Source organism: Anarhichas minor, unplaced genomic scaffold (assembly GCF_050575085.1).
Source record: "Anarhichas minor isolate MPS153535 unplaced genomic scaffold, ASM5057508v1 ptg000074l, whole genome shotgun sequence".
In the NCBI taxonomy this organism is placed as follows: domain Eukaryota; kingdom Metazoa; phylum Chordata; class Actinopteri; order Perciformes; family Anarhichadidae; genus Anarhichas; species Anarhichas minor.
The window spans coordinates 3051527-3070446 of NW_027466520.1; the positions used below are offsets into that span (position 1 = coordinate 3051527).

The window sequence follows — 18920 nt, forward strand, 5'->3', positions numbered from 1 at the left end:
TTTTAAAAGGACACTCTTTAAGTATTTCTTATTTTGTTCTCCAAGAAATTCCATTGAGAAGGCAGATCGGTGAAAAGAAAGAAAGGGATAAAGACACACTTGTTTTTGATTATCTGACATTTTAAATGTATTATCTCTGAGACATACAGAGGCGTTACATTACAATTGTTCCTTTCAAATTAGAAAGAGTGTAATACTACAATACTGTATACTTAAGAATGGCAATAGTCCACTGTGAAATGTCTCAACCGCTGGCCAGACTACCATTGTAATTCCGAATAATCTAACAAAGTTGTATCTTTGTTTCATTGTTCATATGACAGAGATAATATACGAATACTTCTATTTTCCTCAAGCTCATGTGACATTTGTTTGGGGGGTCTCAAGACACACAGCACAGCACTGATTGAATCCAGTGTTTTTATGTCTCAGTTATTGGGTATGTAGATGGTCTTGAACCTCTTGAAGAGGTCCATGTCGTTCTCCAGATTCTTCATCGCCACTTCCAGCTGATCCCTGTGGGACTTCTTCCTCAGGTTGTCTGTGACGAAGGAGAGGCCCTGGTACTCGCGGTGCAGCTCATCCCAAGTCTTCTTCAGACCCTGCAGCATGAACCCACATAGGGACACCCATCACTAGTACAATATAATCAGCTTGGTAATGTCACTGTCAGGAAAAAAGCATTTTCTCATTTTCTTATTTTGTCTATGTCTTGATACTATTGTATTGTGTGTATTATTAAGCCACCAAGTCAGATTCCTTGCATGTGCGATCACACTAAACCGTTTCTGATTTTGATTCCGACGTGTTGGAGTACCTCGAGCGTGGCTTGTCGCTCCTGGTCAGACAGGCGCTTCATGGCTCCCCTCTCCCTCTGTTCTTTCACAAAGTCCTCATACTCCTCCTGAGCTCTCCGCTCGTCTTCCTTGCGCTGCTGCAGGTACTCGGGTACTTCTCCGTAATGCTGCGAATAGGAACTGGACACTTACAATATGTAGTGGACCTAATGAAACATTAAATCAAGTCCCACAGATGGATGATGTAATCAATAAAAAGGGGACTATTGTCATGTAATGTTCTTTGTTTATCTAAACGTAACTGACTGTTGTAATTGAATTAAGCATGCAAGATGTCTTTCTTGATTCTTTCTTGTGTGATATGGAAAGAAAAACCTTCTTCTTGATGTATTTGGGGACGAGTCCTGATGTCTCAAGGAGCTGCCTGTGTCCATGCCGGGTGTCCACACTGGTAAGCTGGGGCTTCATTGTCACCGCTGTAGCTGTCTGTACAAAGTCTCTCTTGGTGTGAATGCCCATAAGTGGTCTGTCCGTCTGCGCAGGAACGTCTGCTTTCTTCACGGTGCAGGTGTGTTCTTTTGAACACTGTGCTTCTGAAAGTACATATGAATATGAAGTTAAATAACAGAATCACTGCTCAAAGACGTACCCACGCATTGCTCAGATATCTACAGGAGAACTCACTTTCGGGTACTTTGGGCTCTTTTGAATGCTTCTTGAGGAAGTTCTCTGGGGAGGGCACCTCTACCTTCGCTGGTCCCATCGTCCTCATTGGACGCTTGGTTGACTTTTCCTCAAGAACAACTGTCGGCCTGTACTTGGACATATACCTTCAGAAGCAGGACATTGAAGAAATCATTTTATAATCTCAATTAAATTGTATTCATCCAGTGCCAAATCATACCAAAATAATCTCTTATGTTTACTATACCCTTGTATTATTAATTACACATACCCATCAATTCATTTTATTACTTACTTTGCTTTATTTACATGCCAAAATAAAATAAAACGTGCACACTTTCTATGTCTTGTTTTTTTTGTGTGCAAAACCTTGTACACTAGTTAATGGTCTAGCAACCTATAGTTGCTTACCTTTGCGGTTTTTGAGCATGAACCTCTTCCTTTGTAAGCCGACTGTAGACGCTCTCTGGTGGATTCACAACTCCAGACATCTTGAAGGACTTTCAGGATTAAAAAGACACTGAAATTAAGTTCAATTAGATAGTTCACTTGACCGAGCTACCATCAGCTAACACGGGTAAATCGTGGGGTTTGTTTAACAACACAGGGCTAGTTTCTAGGCAACTGTCGTATCAAATGTTGCATTTTAGGACAGTTGTAAAGCGAAATATTTAAGGTGTCTGAGTGGTCCAGATGTGAAGTACAAACACAAGTAATGTGTCTTGGTTTAGAGTACTCAGTCTTCATCCAAAACTCTTTTTTAAAATTTAAATTACACAACTAAATACATGTTATTATTCTCGTTCTGCTACTGCACACATAGCGCTGTGCTGCATCATTTCTACAGATAATCAGCTGTCATCAGAAGCAGATGTGTCAGGATATGTTTAGCTATTTATCTGTCTCTGTCTGGATGTCGTGGACTATAAAGAATGAGCGTAACATTTCTATTTTCACTCGTACTTCTCAGATTTCTGCTCACTGAAGCACAACGTTCCGAGGAGCATTTGAATGCAGCACAAAGATCACTCGTACGAGTAGATACTGGGTTGTTGGAGTGATTTGATCGTAATGTTTGTAATCCCGTGGTTAGATTGCATAGAACATAAAACGTTTTACAAAAAGTGAATTGTTTTTGCAACGGGAAACTGGTGCGCCTTCGACTTCTCATTGAAGCTGAATCAATTTTGTCCCTCCAGGCTGACCGTAGATGTTTGTGCACACAGTAGTTTCACGTGTGTGGTTCAGAATGGTGCTTGTTCTCCGTTACAACACGAGATACTTAACTAACTAAAAGAATCGTCAACAAGTACGGAAACACATCGTTACACGTGAGTGTCTTGCTTATTATAATACTATGACAGGTCACTACTGTACCGGCTGCAAAACACGTGCAAAGTTATCGCAGCCACTTGCACAACACACAGTCTATGCATGCAGCACTGTTTCAAAACACGAGGTTGCTAGTCTGCATAATACAGATTGTTTTTTAAAGTAACTGTATTTTAAATGTCGCTTTTGTTAACAGGAGTAAAGGCTGGTGTCATTTGTTGTCCCCTCGATGGGTTTGCTGACTGCACTGAGAGCTGTCAGGTGCTCCCTGAGTCCCCTTTCAGCATCAAAATCATGGCTTTCTACCAAAGCCCCCCCGCCGGGGGACCAGAACATCCTGCTCATGGGCGCTCCTGGTGCAGGGAAGACCACAGTGGGGAGGATAGTGGCCCACAGACTGGGGCTGCCCGCCGTTGACGTCGATGACGACATCTTGGAGACGATATGGAAGATGCCCGTGGCCGCCAAGCTGGCGGCGGTCGGCGGAGAGCGTTTCCTGGAGGAAGAGGGCCAGGCTCTGTGTAACTTCTCGGCCTCTGGGTGTGTCGTTTCCCTCACGGGCTCTAACCCTCTCCACGCCGCGGCGATGCGGCGCCTCAAAGAGTCCGGACTGGTCGTCTACCTGGACGTGGACGGCGAAGACGTCATGCAGCGGCTCGCCAGGATGAAGGTGAACAGGATCGTGGGCCAGGAGGCGGGGGCGTCCATGAGGGACATCCTGCGCTACAGGAAACAGTTTTACGAGAGATGGCTCGACGTGCGGGTGCTGTGCGGCAGAGGGGTCACGGTGGAGGAGGTGGCGGAGAAGGTGCTGAAGGCCGTCGAGAGGTATCGCAACCGCGCTGCAGAAACCTTCGTGTCAACCAGGAGCGACGGCGCGGCGTCGCCCAATCAGGAGACACACTTTAGCGACGTGGTAATTGAGGGTCTCGCCACAGATGGAGGCCTCTATGTTCCCAGAAGCGGCTTCCCAAACATGGACGCTGGTGAATGGCTGAGACTGGTCGACATGTCATACCCAGAACGAGCATTGATGCTACTGGAACAGTGCATACACCCGCTGGACGTCTCTGCTCTGGACCTGAGAACGATGATCTTCAAGGCATACGGGTCCAACTTCTCTAGCGAGGCAGTGGCACCGGTGAAACACCTCGTCCGCAATCAGTACGTCCAGGAGCTTTTCCACGGCCCCACCGCCTCATTCAAAGACCTCGCCTTGCAGCTGATGCCCCAGCTCTTCGCCCACTGCCTCCCGCAGATGTGCAACTACCTCGTGCTGGTGGCCACCTCCGGGGACACGGGAGGCGCGGTGCTCAGCGGCTTCGGCGGCCTCGGTGGCACCGACGTGCACCGGACCGGGGTGCTGGTGTTCTTCCCAGAGGAAGGCGTGAGCGAGACTCAGAAGCTCCAGATGACGAGCTACAGGGAGGGCAACGCCCGGGCCGTCAGCGTGCTGTCAGACTTCGACTTCTGCCAGAGAAGCATAAAGAGGATGTTCGGAGAGTCGGGGCTGACCGGGCACCTCGCCGTGGAGTACAGCACGGTCCTCAGCACCGCCAACTCCATCAACTGGGCGCGGCTGCTGCCACAGGTGGGTTGATGACCGAGGAGGGATCATACAAGCAACATACAGAGTCACACAGTTTTCTTGACGTTTCCTCCTCCTGCAGGTGGTGTACCATTCCTCAGCCTATCTGGATCTGTGCAGAGACGGCGTCATCAAGTTCGGGGAGCCCATCGATGTTTGCATCCCTTCCGGTAACTTTGGCAACGCTATGTCCGCTCTGTACGCCAAGCAGATGGGCGTCCCGATACGAAAAGTCATCTGCGCGTCCAACCACAACCGCGTCGTCGCCGACTTCCTCGCCACGGGCGAGTACGACCTCCGGGGGAGGCCTCTGATGCCCTCCCACTCCCCGGCTATAGATATCCTGAAATCCTCCAACCTCGAGAGGTTTATCCACCACGTCTCGGACGGAGACGGCCGTCTCGTCAGGGAGCTGTTCGCTCGCTTGGACCGGCACCAGCACTTTCAGGTTGCCGAGCCCCTTCTTGGCAGGATGCAGCAGGAGGTGGCGGCTGGCTGGTGTTCTGAAGGCGACTGCTTGGCCGCCATCCAGAGCGTCCACGCGCAGACGGGCTACCTCATGGACACGCACACCGCCGTGGCTAAAGTCGTGGCCGACAGGCTGCAGGACGGCTCGTGCCCCGTGGTGCTCTGCTCCACCGCTCACTACGGGAAATTCGCTCCGGCCGTGTTCAAAGCGTTACAAATCCAAAATATTCCGGAGGATCCCGTCGAGCAGCTGAGGCGGCTCGGATCGACCGCGACCGCACCTGAAGTGCACAGAGGCGTGATGAAATGCCTGGAGGAGAGAGGCGGGAGGGCACACACCGTTTGTCAGGCAGATTACGGTGCGTTGGTTGAAGAGGTGGAGAGCATGATACAGGACTCCTTCTTAAAGGTCATGTAGGACTCTGTCCTCTTTGCATCATGTTCCTCATTCTTCCAATGAATCTGTCACTTTTTTAAAAGCTAATTCAAGAAGTAACAGAACAAATCTTCTTTAACAAAATGCAAGATATTAAAGTTTTAAGCAGGAAGGGTCATACGATTAATTTAAAACATCATTTAAACCCAGTCTGCAGGATTAATGAAAAAACAACAACCACACGTACTGTAATCGAGCTCTAAACTCAATTGAATTCCTATTGATTATGCAACATTTCTTTACATCATTACCCAGAGCCCTGGCCCACTAGATGGGGATGTCTACCTCTTGGCCACTGCTGTGTAGACACACTGGCGCAGGCAGTGCAGTAACAGTAAATGTGTATTACTGTTGGGGGGGGGGGGGGGTTAATTAATGACCAAGTCAGAAGGTCAAACAAACTAGTAAATGACAAATCAATACCAGCAGTCAGCGTGAAACCCTTCTTAAAGATAATTGTGTGCTCATACATAGTGCTGTGGTTGTACATATTTGCCGTGTCTTTGATTGATGTTCAATGATTATATAACAAACGCTTTATTTACCTCGTCCTCTTTCTCATTACTCAAACTTTTCCCCGCTGACGTGAGCACAGACGACGGGCTGTGAAAGCTTGCCTGGCAGATCTCGCAGCGGCATTAAAACGCGGCTAATGAACTGATCGGCACAGTCCATTAATTGCCAGGAGAAGCTGGAGCATCTGGTACACTCGTCCAATCAGAGTCCTCTGACTCGTTAGCTACCCGACTGAAGGTAGAAAACTGGTTATTATTTCATTAAAAAGAAAAACCTTTTGAACCACACTGCTTCCTTTTCTCTTTCATGAGCTCCTCAGCGGCTAACATTCAGGAACACATTCTTTAATAAGACGGTTAAAGCAGATTTAGTTATCTTGTGAATAACACGATTAAAATGAGCAGCTTGACAATTTGGGGAATTATGCTTGACAAGAGGAAGTGGCTCAATTTTCTGCTCATGTTTCCTCTCAACAAGATATATATATATTTACCTGAGGCAGAAATGATGTTTAATTTTGTGTTGTATTATAGATTGTATACTTGTATTGATTTATTAAAATGTATTGATGTTAAACTTTTCTTTTCTTAGAAACTACAGCTCCTTACAATGCTAAATTCATTCATAAAGTCCTTTCAAATTTGTGTTTGAAGATATATTTACAAGACTTCTTGCCACCCACGTAACAGCTTGTGACTTTAGTGTATTTGGGGTGAATATATGGAGATTAGTAATATGATACAAGCTTTCTATAAGCTCTTGGGATCCAACAAAAAAACACATTTTGCTCTTATTTGCCAGACATCTGTCAGAAGACGCGTCCTGTAAACAGAACCGAGTGGGCCTGAGGGTCATTTTCCACCGTCCGACGAGAGAGGACTCCCGTCTCTGTGGCCATCAGTTGACTCCTTTAAGCCCAGGTGCTGCCTCAGCAGCGGGGAGGAAGATACCTCTTCATAGACCTCCAGGATTGCTTATGGCTGCAGTTGTTGAAATGGATGGAAAGTCGGGCCAGATTTGACGAAGCACTTTGCCGACATGCCCTCTGATCTGGATCTCTGTCTCTCGGAGTCTTTGGCAGAACTGAGAGGAAATATGTTTTCTGAAAGTAGTTTTAAAAGCGTATCTGCTTTCATGGTTTTGTGGCAGAAAAGGAATGGAGGCCCCTCACATACGGAGACCCTGCTACTCTCTTCCCATTGGCTGGCAGAGCTGAGCTCTGTGGTTGGAGCCTCTTGGTCTGTTGCCATCAAGTTGGAGAAAATCTATTGTTTAAAACAAAAGAGGTCGCAAAGTCAGTCTTAGTGAGGCGAGACTTAACGGGATATAAACCTATTTCTACGACAAAATTAGGTTAATTTTAGAAGACTTTTCTTGGGTCATTGCAGCTGTTTCTGTATTACTCTCTATTATCTATTTAATGTGTTATTGTCTTTTAATTATTTTACTGTTTTTTAATCTACCTTCTCTCTATTTTATTGGTTTCGTTATTAGATTTTCTGCCTTTTTATTCCCGTGCTGACTGCGTCAACCCTCCGGGGAGCATAAACGTGCACTTTATTATGGAACAAATTTCTATTTCATGAGCATGGATGAATTAAATTATACATCATTTAAAAGCCAACAACCTCGTCCAATGCTGGATCTCAAGTTAAAATACTTTCCCTAAGTTATCAGCTCTGACACCTTTGTGTGCTCGGGGTTTCCAAAAACCAGAGAGTGGTCTATTTAGTAAATGATATATAATGTCTATACTCTACCCATAATGCTGTGCAAATTACAGTCACTCACTGTAAATATCTTTTACCATCTTCCATCGCATATCAGCAAAATACCCCACAGCCCTCCCCACATTTCATACATCTCCCCCTTACTTACTCTTATTTCTTGTTACAGACAGAGAATTAATAAAATTTCATCGGAAAGGAGTCAACAGTTTCTGCATTAACGTCGAGAGATAAACACAACAGGAGTATTAGTCTTTGCTTTATTTCTTCATCTTGGACGATCAAAGTATCAACAACAGGAGAAAAAGGTGTGTGAGACACAATGAGTGCAACATCCACAGCAGCCCGTCGCTGTTAGTGTGAAGATGAGAGAGAGCAACAGTCTCTGAAGTGATCCATTGCTCCTGACAGACCTGAGCTCTGCTGCTATCGGGCTCGCAGCAAACAGACAGAGAGGAGGAGAAAGGTGCGGAGGGACATCCAGATTAATTACAACTTCTTGTTTTCAATCAGTGCAGCATTTCTACAATCGCCCCTTCGACTGTACTCAAGTTTCCGTGCTTACTCGATGACAGATCGCCTTTCTTTCTTCCCATATGCATGAATATATTACACAGCACATGCTCACACATACTGGAGGCTTCTATTGCACCGACGCGGTGCTTGTTCTTCTGCCTTCCTCCCCTCTGTGTCTGTGGTTTGCTTCGCTGGGAGCTTTGGCCTTATTAATCAAGCTGCCTGGCAGGTGAGTGTGAGGAATGGGTGGGTAAAGTGTCTGAAAGGGGGGAGGAGGATAGTGTGTCGATGCATGTGTGTGTGTGTGTGTGTGCGCGAGTGGTGAAGGGAAAGAGAGAGCCAGCTGTTGCTCAGCACCTAGTGGCCCACGGCTGGGTGAGCAAGGATAATTGCAGGTAGCAGCCTGTTCCCATCTCCTTAATGTGAACCTGTGGAATAATGGAAGCTGCTCTCTCACAGCGGAGGGAGACAGAAAGGAGGGAGGAGGAAACCAACGGGTTGATTTGAGCTTCTGCTCCCGAGATCCTTCGGTGTATTTCTGTTTGTTGCAATCCACAATGTGGTGGACCTGAGATGTTTATGAACAGTATTTGGCACATGGCATCACTGTGGTCTTTACAGGGTTTCACTGTGGAAAGGAAAACGTGAAATAGTTGTTTCTGCCTACTTTAATTTATTAATGATATAATAAAACATATACTGTATCAAAATATAGGTACACCAACTTCTTTCAGGAACCATGCATTATTATATTATTGTAAGAACTGGAAATTTGAGAAAATAAGTACACGCAAACAAGGCCTCCTTACATGTCTCAAATTACAAATATACTTTGCCTCAAATTGAGCAGGATCATAATCAAATACAGATTTATTTAAAAAAACAGTGATATCATAAAATTACAAACTAAATCAAATACAACTACAACAGCAGGGCTATCTCAAATGAACTTAAAGCAATCAAGTAAAGAAACCTTGCTCGCCCACGAGTTCCCGTGTGATGACGTCACAGATTTTAATATCTAAGGTTTTACAAATATAAAACCTCCATGGATCAAAAAATCATAATAGAAAGAATCATAAGTTGACATTTGCAGCTTGAGTTTATTTGTCAACAGTTTTACAGACGTCTCCTTTACATTGGTGGTCTTTGAGGAAAATGCTTTTTGAGCCAAAGGGGGATTATTCAGATGCAATACTGTGAGTGGCCACCGGGTAAGAGTTGTAATCTGGGCTCAGCGGCGGTGCCGTTCTTCTTATACATCCATGGTGCACGAGTCTCTTCTGTCCAGCTCACAGAATGCATTCATTTCCAGTTCAGTGATAAAGTGGGTTTATGTCATGTCTTCATACAAAAACTTTGAACTTTTTTAATTGCACAATAAGTTGTTTTGTAGGTGACTTTTGTAAATGTCCCCATTGAGAAAGTGAATTGGTTCAAAGTGTCCTTAAACAGTCATTTGCATTGGTTTCAGTGGAGTTGTTCTGTCCCATGATGGTTTGAATACATTCTATTTCAGAGGCTTTTCCCCTCCTGCCAAGAACAAAACCCACAGGGGGAACTAAGAATCTTTGTCTGCCTTGGCACCAAAAATCGTCACATTTATAAATGTTGGCGCGAAACACTGGCACCAAACGTTGGTTCTGAAGTGGAGGTAAAACACTCGCCCACCACTGCAAAGACCTGAGTTAGATTCTTGGCAGCGGCGCGTCTGCCTTTGCCAACGTGCTTCGACAGACACAATCGTGAGCGTTGGAGTGGGAAGCCAGTGAGGGATCACGTCCTGGTCCAGCTCACGTGTAATCTTATATAAAGTCATAATAAAAGGATTAAACATATACATACACACTGTATGTGGGGCGAAATGCACCAGTGTAATGCTCAGCTGAAATTGATTTACTTGTATTTGTACTTAATACAAAAACGAATTAACAAATGAGGAAACAGCTTCTGATGTTTTAATGATTTTATTAGTTGCTCTGCATCCTGATATCCTCAATCTACACTTTGGTATATTTGTTTACGAGCAAGTTTAATCAGAATCACCTTTATTGGACAAGTACGTACCGTATGTGTGCACACATACAAGGATTTTCTTTTTTTGCATCTCTCTTAATGTACCTATAAAGAAATAGAAATGACAGCTGAGAGTAAGGACAACAACGCTTGGCAAATATGTGTAAAGGGTAGACAGGTCTGTAGAAAGCCCCAATGTTTTCCTCCGTGATCAGTGGTTTCTTTCTGGAAGCCGGAGCCAAACAATCAGCTAACACGTCTCAACGTCGTGTTCACCCGAGGCTTCCCTGCTAATTAGCCCAGACATTGATTTGCACCTCTGTGAGGAAGAGGAGGAGAGAAAAGAGAGCTAATGAAGGCGTCAACGGGAGCTCGCCAACCAGAAGATGATTGTTATTGGATTGAATTTATTTGCATTTTGATGCAAAACTCAAGGCGCCACAGCACCTGCCGGCTGGCACCTATCTGGTGTTAACAGGCTTTGACGAGCACGCGGACAACAAAAAAAAGCAAGTGATTCAATTGGAGGTGAACAAAACAACTGAAGGGTCCTGGAAGAGATTACACTTAACAGATGCCTCCGTCGGGCTCCTGGCGACCGTCTGAGAATCCATTTCTCACTCTGAGAATGAGAAATCAATGACCCCCCGAGATGGATCTGTGTGAAATGAGATGTGAGCGTTAGTCTCGGAGGAGTCGGCGGGGCTCGGATTGACGGCTGACTGACAGGGGTTAACTAGGAGAGGCCGACTGGCTCGGAGGTGTGAAAGTGACCCCTCTCGGACCAGGTGTTGAGGTTTAGGGCGGCTACATGTCGGCTGGATGTTCCTGGAGTCCCAAGATATTCCTGTAATTGTCTGTCTGCTAAGCCCCTTATAGAGTGCTGCAGGGATGACATAGTCTGTAGGACAACAGGAAGATAGCATCGCACTCCACACAAAGACAATGGGGATCTTATTTCTTTCCATTTTGGGAATATTGCAGAAAATAAGCTCTGATACTTTTTGTTCAGCAAGATGGCAACCGCCTCATTTAAGACACATAACAGGGGCATTTACTGACGTATTTTATTTTTGTTATCTTTTTATTGTGTAGAAAAGTGAGTACAACATGTGCAGACAAGTACATAAACATATATACAAGCTAAGAAATTACACAAAGTAAGACAGGGACGAGAACAAAGGGGACATGAGGACACTGAGGAGTATAAAAGCGAGAGGCGGAGGTCCAGCAAACGTATTTTATTTCGTAAAACAAAAACAATCTCTTCAGCTTTTGTTAACCACAGACCCTTACTTCAGGCACATAACTAAAACCCATTCATAAAACCAACTGACTTTGAGACGAGATGTGCATAAATGCTGACTCCTTTCTGAGGACTCATTCCTTCACCAATCTCTCGTGGAGAACTTTGTTTAAAGTAGTTTACCGTCTCTCACTTGCTGCCATTTAAGATCCCTTTTAATCCCCAACACGGGAAACAATATGATTATCGAAACCTTTACTACCATGTATTCATGTGTTCACGCATAGTTGTGGTGTTTTCATCTGTAACACCAATCAAATGCCAAAGTACACTTTGATTTAGTTATTTAGTTACTAAAGCTGCGGCACGCCCGTGAATACATGGCCCATTTTATTACTTTACGACACATGCTTGGTACTGATATTCTGTCAGTGACGTTGGTTTGGGAACTCTTATCATTTCTTCGTTTGAAGTAGAGTTTGTAGCGATATCTCGTTCCTCACGTATCGCTTTACGGCCACGAAGAAGCATGAGATTACCAGTGACACCAAACACTTCCCAGCACTGTTTTTCCTTTCCGGTTTAAAAGTGATGACTGTGCCTTTATTGGCCAAAGAGACTGCCTCCAACCCTCTAAATAAGGGTGTATAAAGACTGCCTTTAAAAAGGAAGCACAGTAATTCCTCCACATCTGAGCTAACTGTCCTGCGAGTCTGAAGATGGGACGACCATGCAGACGAACCGACTGCGTGGCGAAGCCTCTGTCGGGCCTTTTTGAAAGACTTGGGTCCCTTGTGGGCTCCTGCCCTTTGTATTTTTTGGTGATTCCTCTCATACTCTCAGTGGTGCTCGGCGGAGGCTTCACTTTCCTCAAAGACAGGGAGGACAACGACTTTGAGCGTCAGTTTACGCCCAGGAAAGGACCCTCGAAGGCAACGAGGGCCTTTGTCAGGGAACACTTCCCCTACAATGACTCCATGTTTTCAGAGGACCGGCTGTACGAGAAGGGGAACTTCGCCTCCCTCATCGCCGTATCCACCAGTAGCTCGAACATACTGGCAAATCCTGCCTTTGAGGACATCGTCAGACTCAACAACAGGATCCTTAATATCACCGTGCTCAACGGGAGCGTGGGATTCAGTGAGCTGTGTGCAAAAGCCAGAGGAGAATGTGTCTCGAACGTCCTCCTGGAAGTGATCGGCTCCAGTGAGGCTGATCAAAGCACCATCACCTACCCAGTACAAACGCACGGGTCCGGCTCGGTGTTCCTGGGCTCGGTGCTCGGCGGAGTTATCGCAGAAGCCAACGGCTCAGTCACGAGCGCTCAGGCCGTAAAACTCTTGTACCACTTAGATAACAAGGCAAACACAGCTGACGCCTCGAAAGCATGGCTGGGAGCATTTAAAAGACTGTTATCAGAGGAGACTGATGGCAAACACATCGACGTACGTATTACACCGCTGCTTCTTCTCACACACTCTTCAATATTTGATGCTGTGTTGTGTTTCTTTGTTTTAACTAGGATGGAACAATGATTATTTATTTTGCTCTGAACAACTACAGCTCCCACGAGGCTTCGACAGCGTGCCAATAGAGCATGTTTCAGCTTTTCAGTGAGAATAAGACCACCAGTTCTTTTATGAATTGGTTCATTTTTCTATTGTATTTGAAATATCTGACTAGATCATAAGTGAAAGAATACCAGTTTCTAACCTCACTAGACCACAATGCAATGCAGCAACAAACCAAAGGTGGATTTTGTCTCCTAGCTGAACATGCCGTTGCACTGTGAAGTTAATCTGTTAATGTGCAATAAAATAAGCAAACAGGCGTTTATCTAAACAGATTAGTTACAGCCTTTCTGCTCCAACTGTGTCTTTACACGTCCTCTTCCGATAATGTCTCTGGCAAAGTTTCAGACACACACACTGCTTCCTTTGTCCTGAAATCCTGCCCTGTCATGTAATGACATCTGTGTGTAAAACACTGTTTTCTGACTTCTCGTTGCCGTCTTCCTGCTGTACTCTATAGGTGTCTTACTACACATCCAAATCCAGGCAGGAGGAGATTGACAGTCACACCACAGATGGCTTCCCTTTATTCCTCATCACTTATGCCTGTGCTATCACCTTCTCTGTGATATCCTGCCTGAGGTAAGAAGTGATCAGCGACCGTCACACAGTGAGCGACTTCCTGAGACGCAGAGAGATGTTGTTTATCAAAGCAACTGATTCAGGAAAAACACACGCAGCTCACATGTCGGTGTTGAAACAATGTCAGCATTAATGTGTCCAAAGCAGAGCTATTGCAATTTAAAGATGTTTCATTGTTATTTCAAATTTAGTTTACATTTGAGTTTCTAGTTATTTTAGATGTGGATTTAAAGTTTTTAAAGTGAGGTGTAGTTTCTATCAGGTATTTCATGTTTGTCTGTACAGGGAGTAACCTGCTAATTTAAATTACACAGGATCAAAACAATACAGAGTTAAACAATACCTGAGCATGACGCTTAACATATTGTAGGTAGTTTTAATACACAATTAAACTTGATTACAGGTCTTTCTGTTATTTTATTGTACACAAGTTTGTTGAGTTTTTCCCAGAAGATTTTATTGCTTTAAATCAAAAATGTTAAAGTGAAACTATATAACTTTTGAAAGATGGATTAGCACATTCAGCCTCTTGCAAATGAGATATTATACTAATAAACAAACAAACAGATCCACCCTTTCTTAATTCAACACACTCAGAAGTTCTGCTGCTACATCTGTACTTTGTCTGGTATGAGCAGGAGCTCATAGTGAGTCTCCCTGCTTATCTGGCTCCCGTTAGCCAAACAACGCAAGACACCAGTGATCTTTATGACTTTGTGACTTTATGACTCGTCTCCTTGTGCTGCTGCAGGTTTGATCATTTACCACGACCCTGTATTTAGTAGCTGCTACTTAGCAAGCAAAAGTCCTGCTTTAAGGAGCAACTTAAAGGCGCCGGTGGAGTTTGTGTTTACGTTCAAAGCTAATTGCCGAAATGTATTGTGTGTATCCCTGAGGTCTGAAAAATGTATTGCGTGTCTTTCCTTCCTCATAACATGTTTGAATAGCAGATTGTTCTTGAAAGTTTGAACCCTGCGTTGTTTACGTCCATGTTTGCTAGCTAGCAGTCTTCTTCTTCCCTCCACTTTGCTGCATTGCTACCACTTGTGTAACGTGTGCATGAGAACAAACAAAACCGGGACTCACACATAAAACATTGCACCATGTAGTGGTCAGAAACTCCACAGGGTCTCTTTAACAGCGGCGGAAAGTCTTGTTTTCTTCTTTTTTTGCTGATCTTCATGAGTTTCACTGCTCATCTTGCAGCAGTTAAATACAAGCGTACTCCAGGGTGTGGCAGTACATAGTGACATCACTGTTGGGTGTGGTCAAATTTACATAAACATTTCAACCAGATAGGGCAGTGTAACATAAGTAAGTCATTTGTCAAAGCCTCATTTTAAATTTTACTGTACATTTTCCACTAAATTTGTACATTTTAGTACTCGTTGCTAAAAAACATGCACGTGTGATGCCTTTGTTACAAGTATCCAACAATCAACAGGATTATTGTAAGGCTGCGCAGGTTAATCTAAGATCAAGTGTGGGATTAAAGGGATGATATTTGTACTTTGTTAGCTGCATGATTGTGAATGTGACACCAACACTTCCCTGTCTCTACCTCCTTGACAGATTGGACAATGTGAGGAACAAGGGGTGGGTGGCCGTCTTCGGCGTCGTCTCCACGGGCCTGGCTGTTCTCTCCTCTTTTGGTTTGCTGCTTTACATCGGAGTGCCGTTTGTTATCACAGTCGCCAACTCTCCTTTCCTCATACTTGGTGAGAAAAAGCACCCTTGTCTTTTTTGTTGTTGTTGTTGCTCCAGACTGTAGTTTTGGGGTGTAGTTTGGAATGCAACATCCATCAAGAAATACACCGCATTTACATAAAAGTGACAATGAAAAAGATATCTCTGTGGTGTTTTGCGGAGCATTGAATTGAGCAGTATTTTAACCGCTTCATATATTTTAAGGACTATAAGACAATAGCGGTTCATCATGTTTTACGAGCATTTTATGTTTTACAGTAAAAGTCCTGTAAAATGTTTAAAGTCTCACAAATGTACCTCAAAACTGCCATTAACTTTACATCTCTACTGTATTTTGTTTCCTCCAGGAATCGGTCTCAACAACATGTTCGTAATGGTGTCCGACTGGCAGCACACCAACGTGAAAGACTCGGTGCCGAAGCGGATGGCTCACTCTTACAAAGAAGCAGTCATGTCCATCACCATCACGGCCCTGACCGACGTCTTCAAGTTCTGCATAGGCGTCGCGTCCGATTTCCCGTCGGTGCAGTCGTTCAGCCTGTACGCCAGCGTCTCCATCGTGTTCTGCTACATCTACACCATCACCTTGTTCGGCGCCTTCCTGGCTCTGAACGGGAGGCGAGAAGCCAGCAACAGGCACTGGCTGACCTGCAAGAAAGTACCATCAGACCACAGTGATGATTATTCTGCGGTGTATAACATCTGCTGTGTGGGAGGCGACTACGATAAGAACACCGGAGAGGAGAAAAAAACACCGGCGAGTAATTTCTTTAAGGATTACTACGGCCCGTTTTTGATAAAACCCTGTGTCAAGGCGGTTGTAATCTTCCTTTACGTGGTATATTTAGCTGCAAGTATTTATGGATGTTTGCACGTTCAACAGGGGATTGAGCTCTATGATCTGGCATCTGATAACTCCCACGTTATCAGATTCAATAGGAAGGATAGGCAGTATTTCTCCGATTACGGCCCATCTGTGATGGTTATTGTGAATGAGGAGTTCCCATATTGGGATAAAACCAAGAGACACCAACTTCAGGGATGCATCGAGGATTTTAAAAAGCTCCAGTTTGTAGACGAGGACGTCTCTACGTCCTGGCTGGACTCTTATTTGTCATACGGACGGGAAACACATTTAAACCTCGACGATAAAGACGTTTTCCTCAAAAATCTATCTCGCTTTTTTGATTCATTTCCTTTTTTACAGCAAGACGTGAACCTCACCGGGGACGCCGTCCGCGCATCCCGGTTCTTCATTCAGACCGTCGACATCGCCAACGCCAGCATGGAAATTCACATGTTTACAGGTCTGAAAACCACCGCGGGAAGATGCCGCGCGGCATCTTTATCAGTTTATAACCAGCAATTCATCTTCTACGACCAGTACGACGTGGTGGTCAGCACCACGATTAAGAACGTTTTCGTGATCACAGCTGGGATGCTGGTCGTCTCTCTCCTGCTGATTCCAGACCTGCTCTGCGCGTTGTGGTTGACTTGTTCGATCGGCTCGGTGACCGCCGGCGTCACCGGTTTCATGGCGCTTTGGGACGTCACTCTCGATTCCATATCCATGATCGCTTTCACCCTCTGCATCGGCTTCACCGTGGATTTCTCAGCTCACGTGTCTCACGCCTTCGCCTCCAGCGAGAGGACGAGTCCCAATGACAAGGCCGTGGACGCCCTCTCCACTTTGGGCTACCCCATACTTCAAGGGGCCGTGTCCACCATTTTAGGGGTGTCGGTGTTGGCCACGTCTGAATTTCACACATTCAGAACATTTTTTAAGATCTTCTTTCTTGTCATGTTTATTGGGATGCTTCACGGCCTCATTTTCATTCCAGTATTTCTGACACAGCTTACATGCGGATCGGATAAAAGTAAAGACGAAGGTAAAGACAAGAGTTTGCAGATCAGCAAACAATGACCACAGTTACAGCGTTGATCGTATGTGGGCATGTTAAGAAGGTGCATTTACATGCAGAGCCCACGATATAAAAGGTATTCCAAAACATTTGCTTTGGAAGTCATCATCAACTAAATATGAATCATTTGTTTAAGCAAAATGTTCCCTTTTTCATGTAGTTTTTAAAGAAAATACTGACCTGTTTGCACGCTTTGTAGTTAAACAGCTGGTTTTGATTGTCAACTTCTTGCAACAGCACACAGTCACTCTTATAAATGCATTGATTATAATTCAATGCCTCTTAGGCAAGATATATCAACGTGTGTAGTCAGTGGAGTACCTTGATGTGCTGCTCAAACAGAATAAAAAGGTTCCATTTTGTTTCACATCGGCTTTTCTTTCACTGGCAGCAGTGTGAACAATCGATCATTGTCAGGTGTTTTTTGCACTCTTCACGATGGTGGAATGAAACACTTCAACAGACACGGCTATTATAAATACGATTAGCAAAGGATTACACTTGGGTTACAAAATAGAGGTGAATTACACTTTTTAACATTTAACATCCACAAATCTGAGTGTGTCATTGCAACATATAGAGCGATGCAGGGATGACGTATTATTTAAAGCCAACAAGAAGTCAGCATCTCACTGGTTCCCTGCACAAAAAGACAATGGGATTATTTTTCATTGGATTTTGGATTATTGTAGAAAATAAACGTGTAAACAAACTGCACCACCGTTGCATGAAACGCAACGAGGCTGTGAAGGCGGACTAGTCGGCACGATGCCGTTTAGACACATTGTTAGCCACCGACTTTTTAAAGACACTCAAAGGCTTCAAAATTCACAAGAAGGGTATTTACTGACGTATTTTATATCATAGAACAAAACAATCAAAACTCATAACCTTGTGTCAACCTCAGACCTTATTTCAGACATACAACTAAAAAACACTTTGACTTTGAGACGATGGGACCGGAAGTGCAAACCCACTCACTCATTTCTGTGTTTTAGGACTCAACGCTGTCACAGTGATGATGTAACAAACCTGTCAAGTAGAGCAGATAAACAAATCCAGATTTTCCCATCAGGTACTCATACTTTTTAAATGTCACATTATTCAAAACTGCACGTAATTAAGCTGAACCACAATTTCTCAATTCCAGGAATTGGTGTTGATGACATATCATAAGTCTCCAACTGGCAGCACATTAACATTAAGAACCCACGGCTCATGCAGATGGTTCACACCTCCAGAGGAGGTGCCATGTCCACCTTCGTCACTGTCATCATCACCATGACTGATGTTTTGTGTTTCTTTCATTTCCTTCTCTGCAGCACTTTGATAGCGCCAACATCAAAATGGAAAGAGAAAGAGGAGAAATAATCCTGTTAGCATTAGGAAAGGATTGAGGGTGATGTAAAAATATTGGGAAGTTAAATGTCCAGTGTGTAGCATTTAGGGGATCTAATAGGGGTGTTAATAATTAACAGACAATAACAAATGTTGACCGATTAAGGCTTCAGTTTCCGCTCAGTTTAACAGTTAAAAGAAATATAAAAAGCAAAACTCAGGCTTGTCCCTTAATGGCTAGTCCACCTTAAAAGGTCAGCCCACCTTAAGTGAGCATGGGCTAGTTGTCGGTTAGAAAAAATAATCCAAATTAGCATCCCTAGAATATAACCTTAATAGGAATGTTTTCTTTAGTGTATAATCACCAGAATGCTTCAAGGAGCGGGCAAACGGGAGAAGTTTCAGTTGATTGCAATCTGCCGCCAAATCCAACACGCTGGCCCTTTAACAGGGACGTTGACACCTTTAATCCAC

At 44.3% G+C, this 18920-nt stretch overlaps 3 protein-coding genes across 3 annotated transcripts; 2 read left to right on the plus strand and 1 right to left on the minus strand.

Annotated features, from left to right (window-relative positions):
• Positions 1-428: 428 nt before the first annotated feature.
• On the minus strand, positions 429-1972 carry enkur (enkurin, TRPC channel interacting protein). Its single transcript, XM_076080517.1, has 5 exons — positions 1893-1972; positions 1482-1627; positions 1173-1390; positions 818-964; positions 429-602 (listed from the first exon to the last, which is right to left on the minus strand). The coding sequence occupies exons 1-5, from the start codon at positions 1970-1972 to the stop codon at positions 429-431; spliced, it is 765 nt and encodes a 254-aa protein (XP_075936632.1).
• Positions 1973-2710: 738 nt separating this feature from the next.
• On the plus strand, positions 2711-6106 carry thnsl1 (threonine synthase like 1). The gene is made up of 3 exons (XM_076080516.1): positions 2711-2812; positions 3010-4404; positions 4484-6106. Exons 2-3 carry the CDS (start codon positions 3043-3045, stop codon positions 5285-5287), a joined length of 2166 nt encoding a protein of 721 aa, XP_075936631.1. The 5' UTR covers positions 2711-2812; positions 3010-3042; the 3' UTR covers positions 5288-6106.
• A 5939-nt stretch (positions 6107-12045) lies between these two features.
• On the plus strand, positions 12046-17110 carry LOC142937779 (patched domain-containing protein 3-like). The gene is made up of 4 exons (XM_076080867.1): positions 12046-12771; positions 13358-13479; positions 15052-15197; positions 15534-17110. Exons 1-4 carry the CDS (start codon positions 12046-12048, stop codon positions 17108-17110), a joined length of 2571 nt encoding a protein of 856 aa, XP_075936982.1.
• The last annotated feature ends 1810 nt before the right edge of the window (positions 17111-18920 follow it).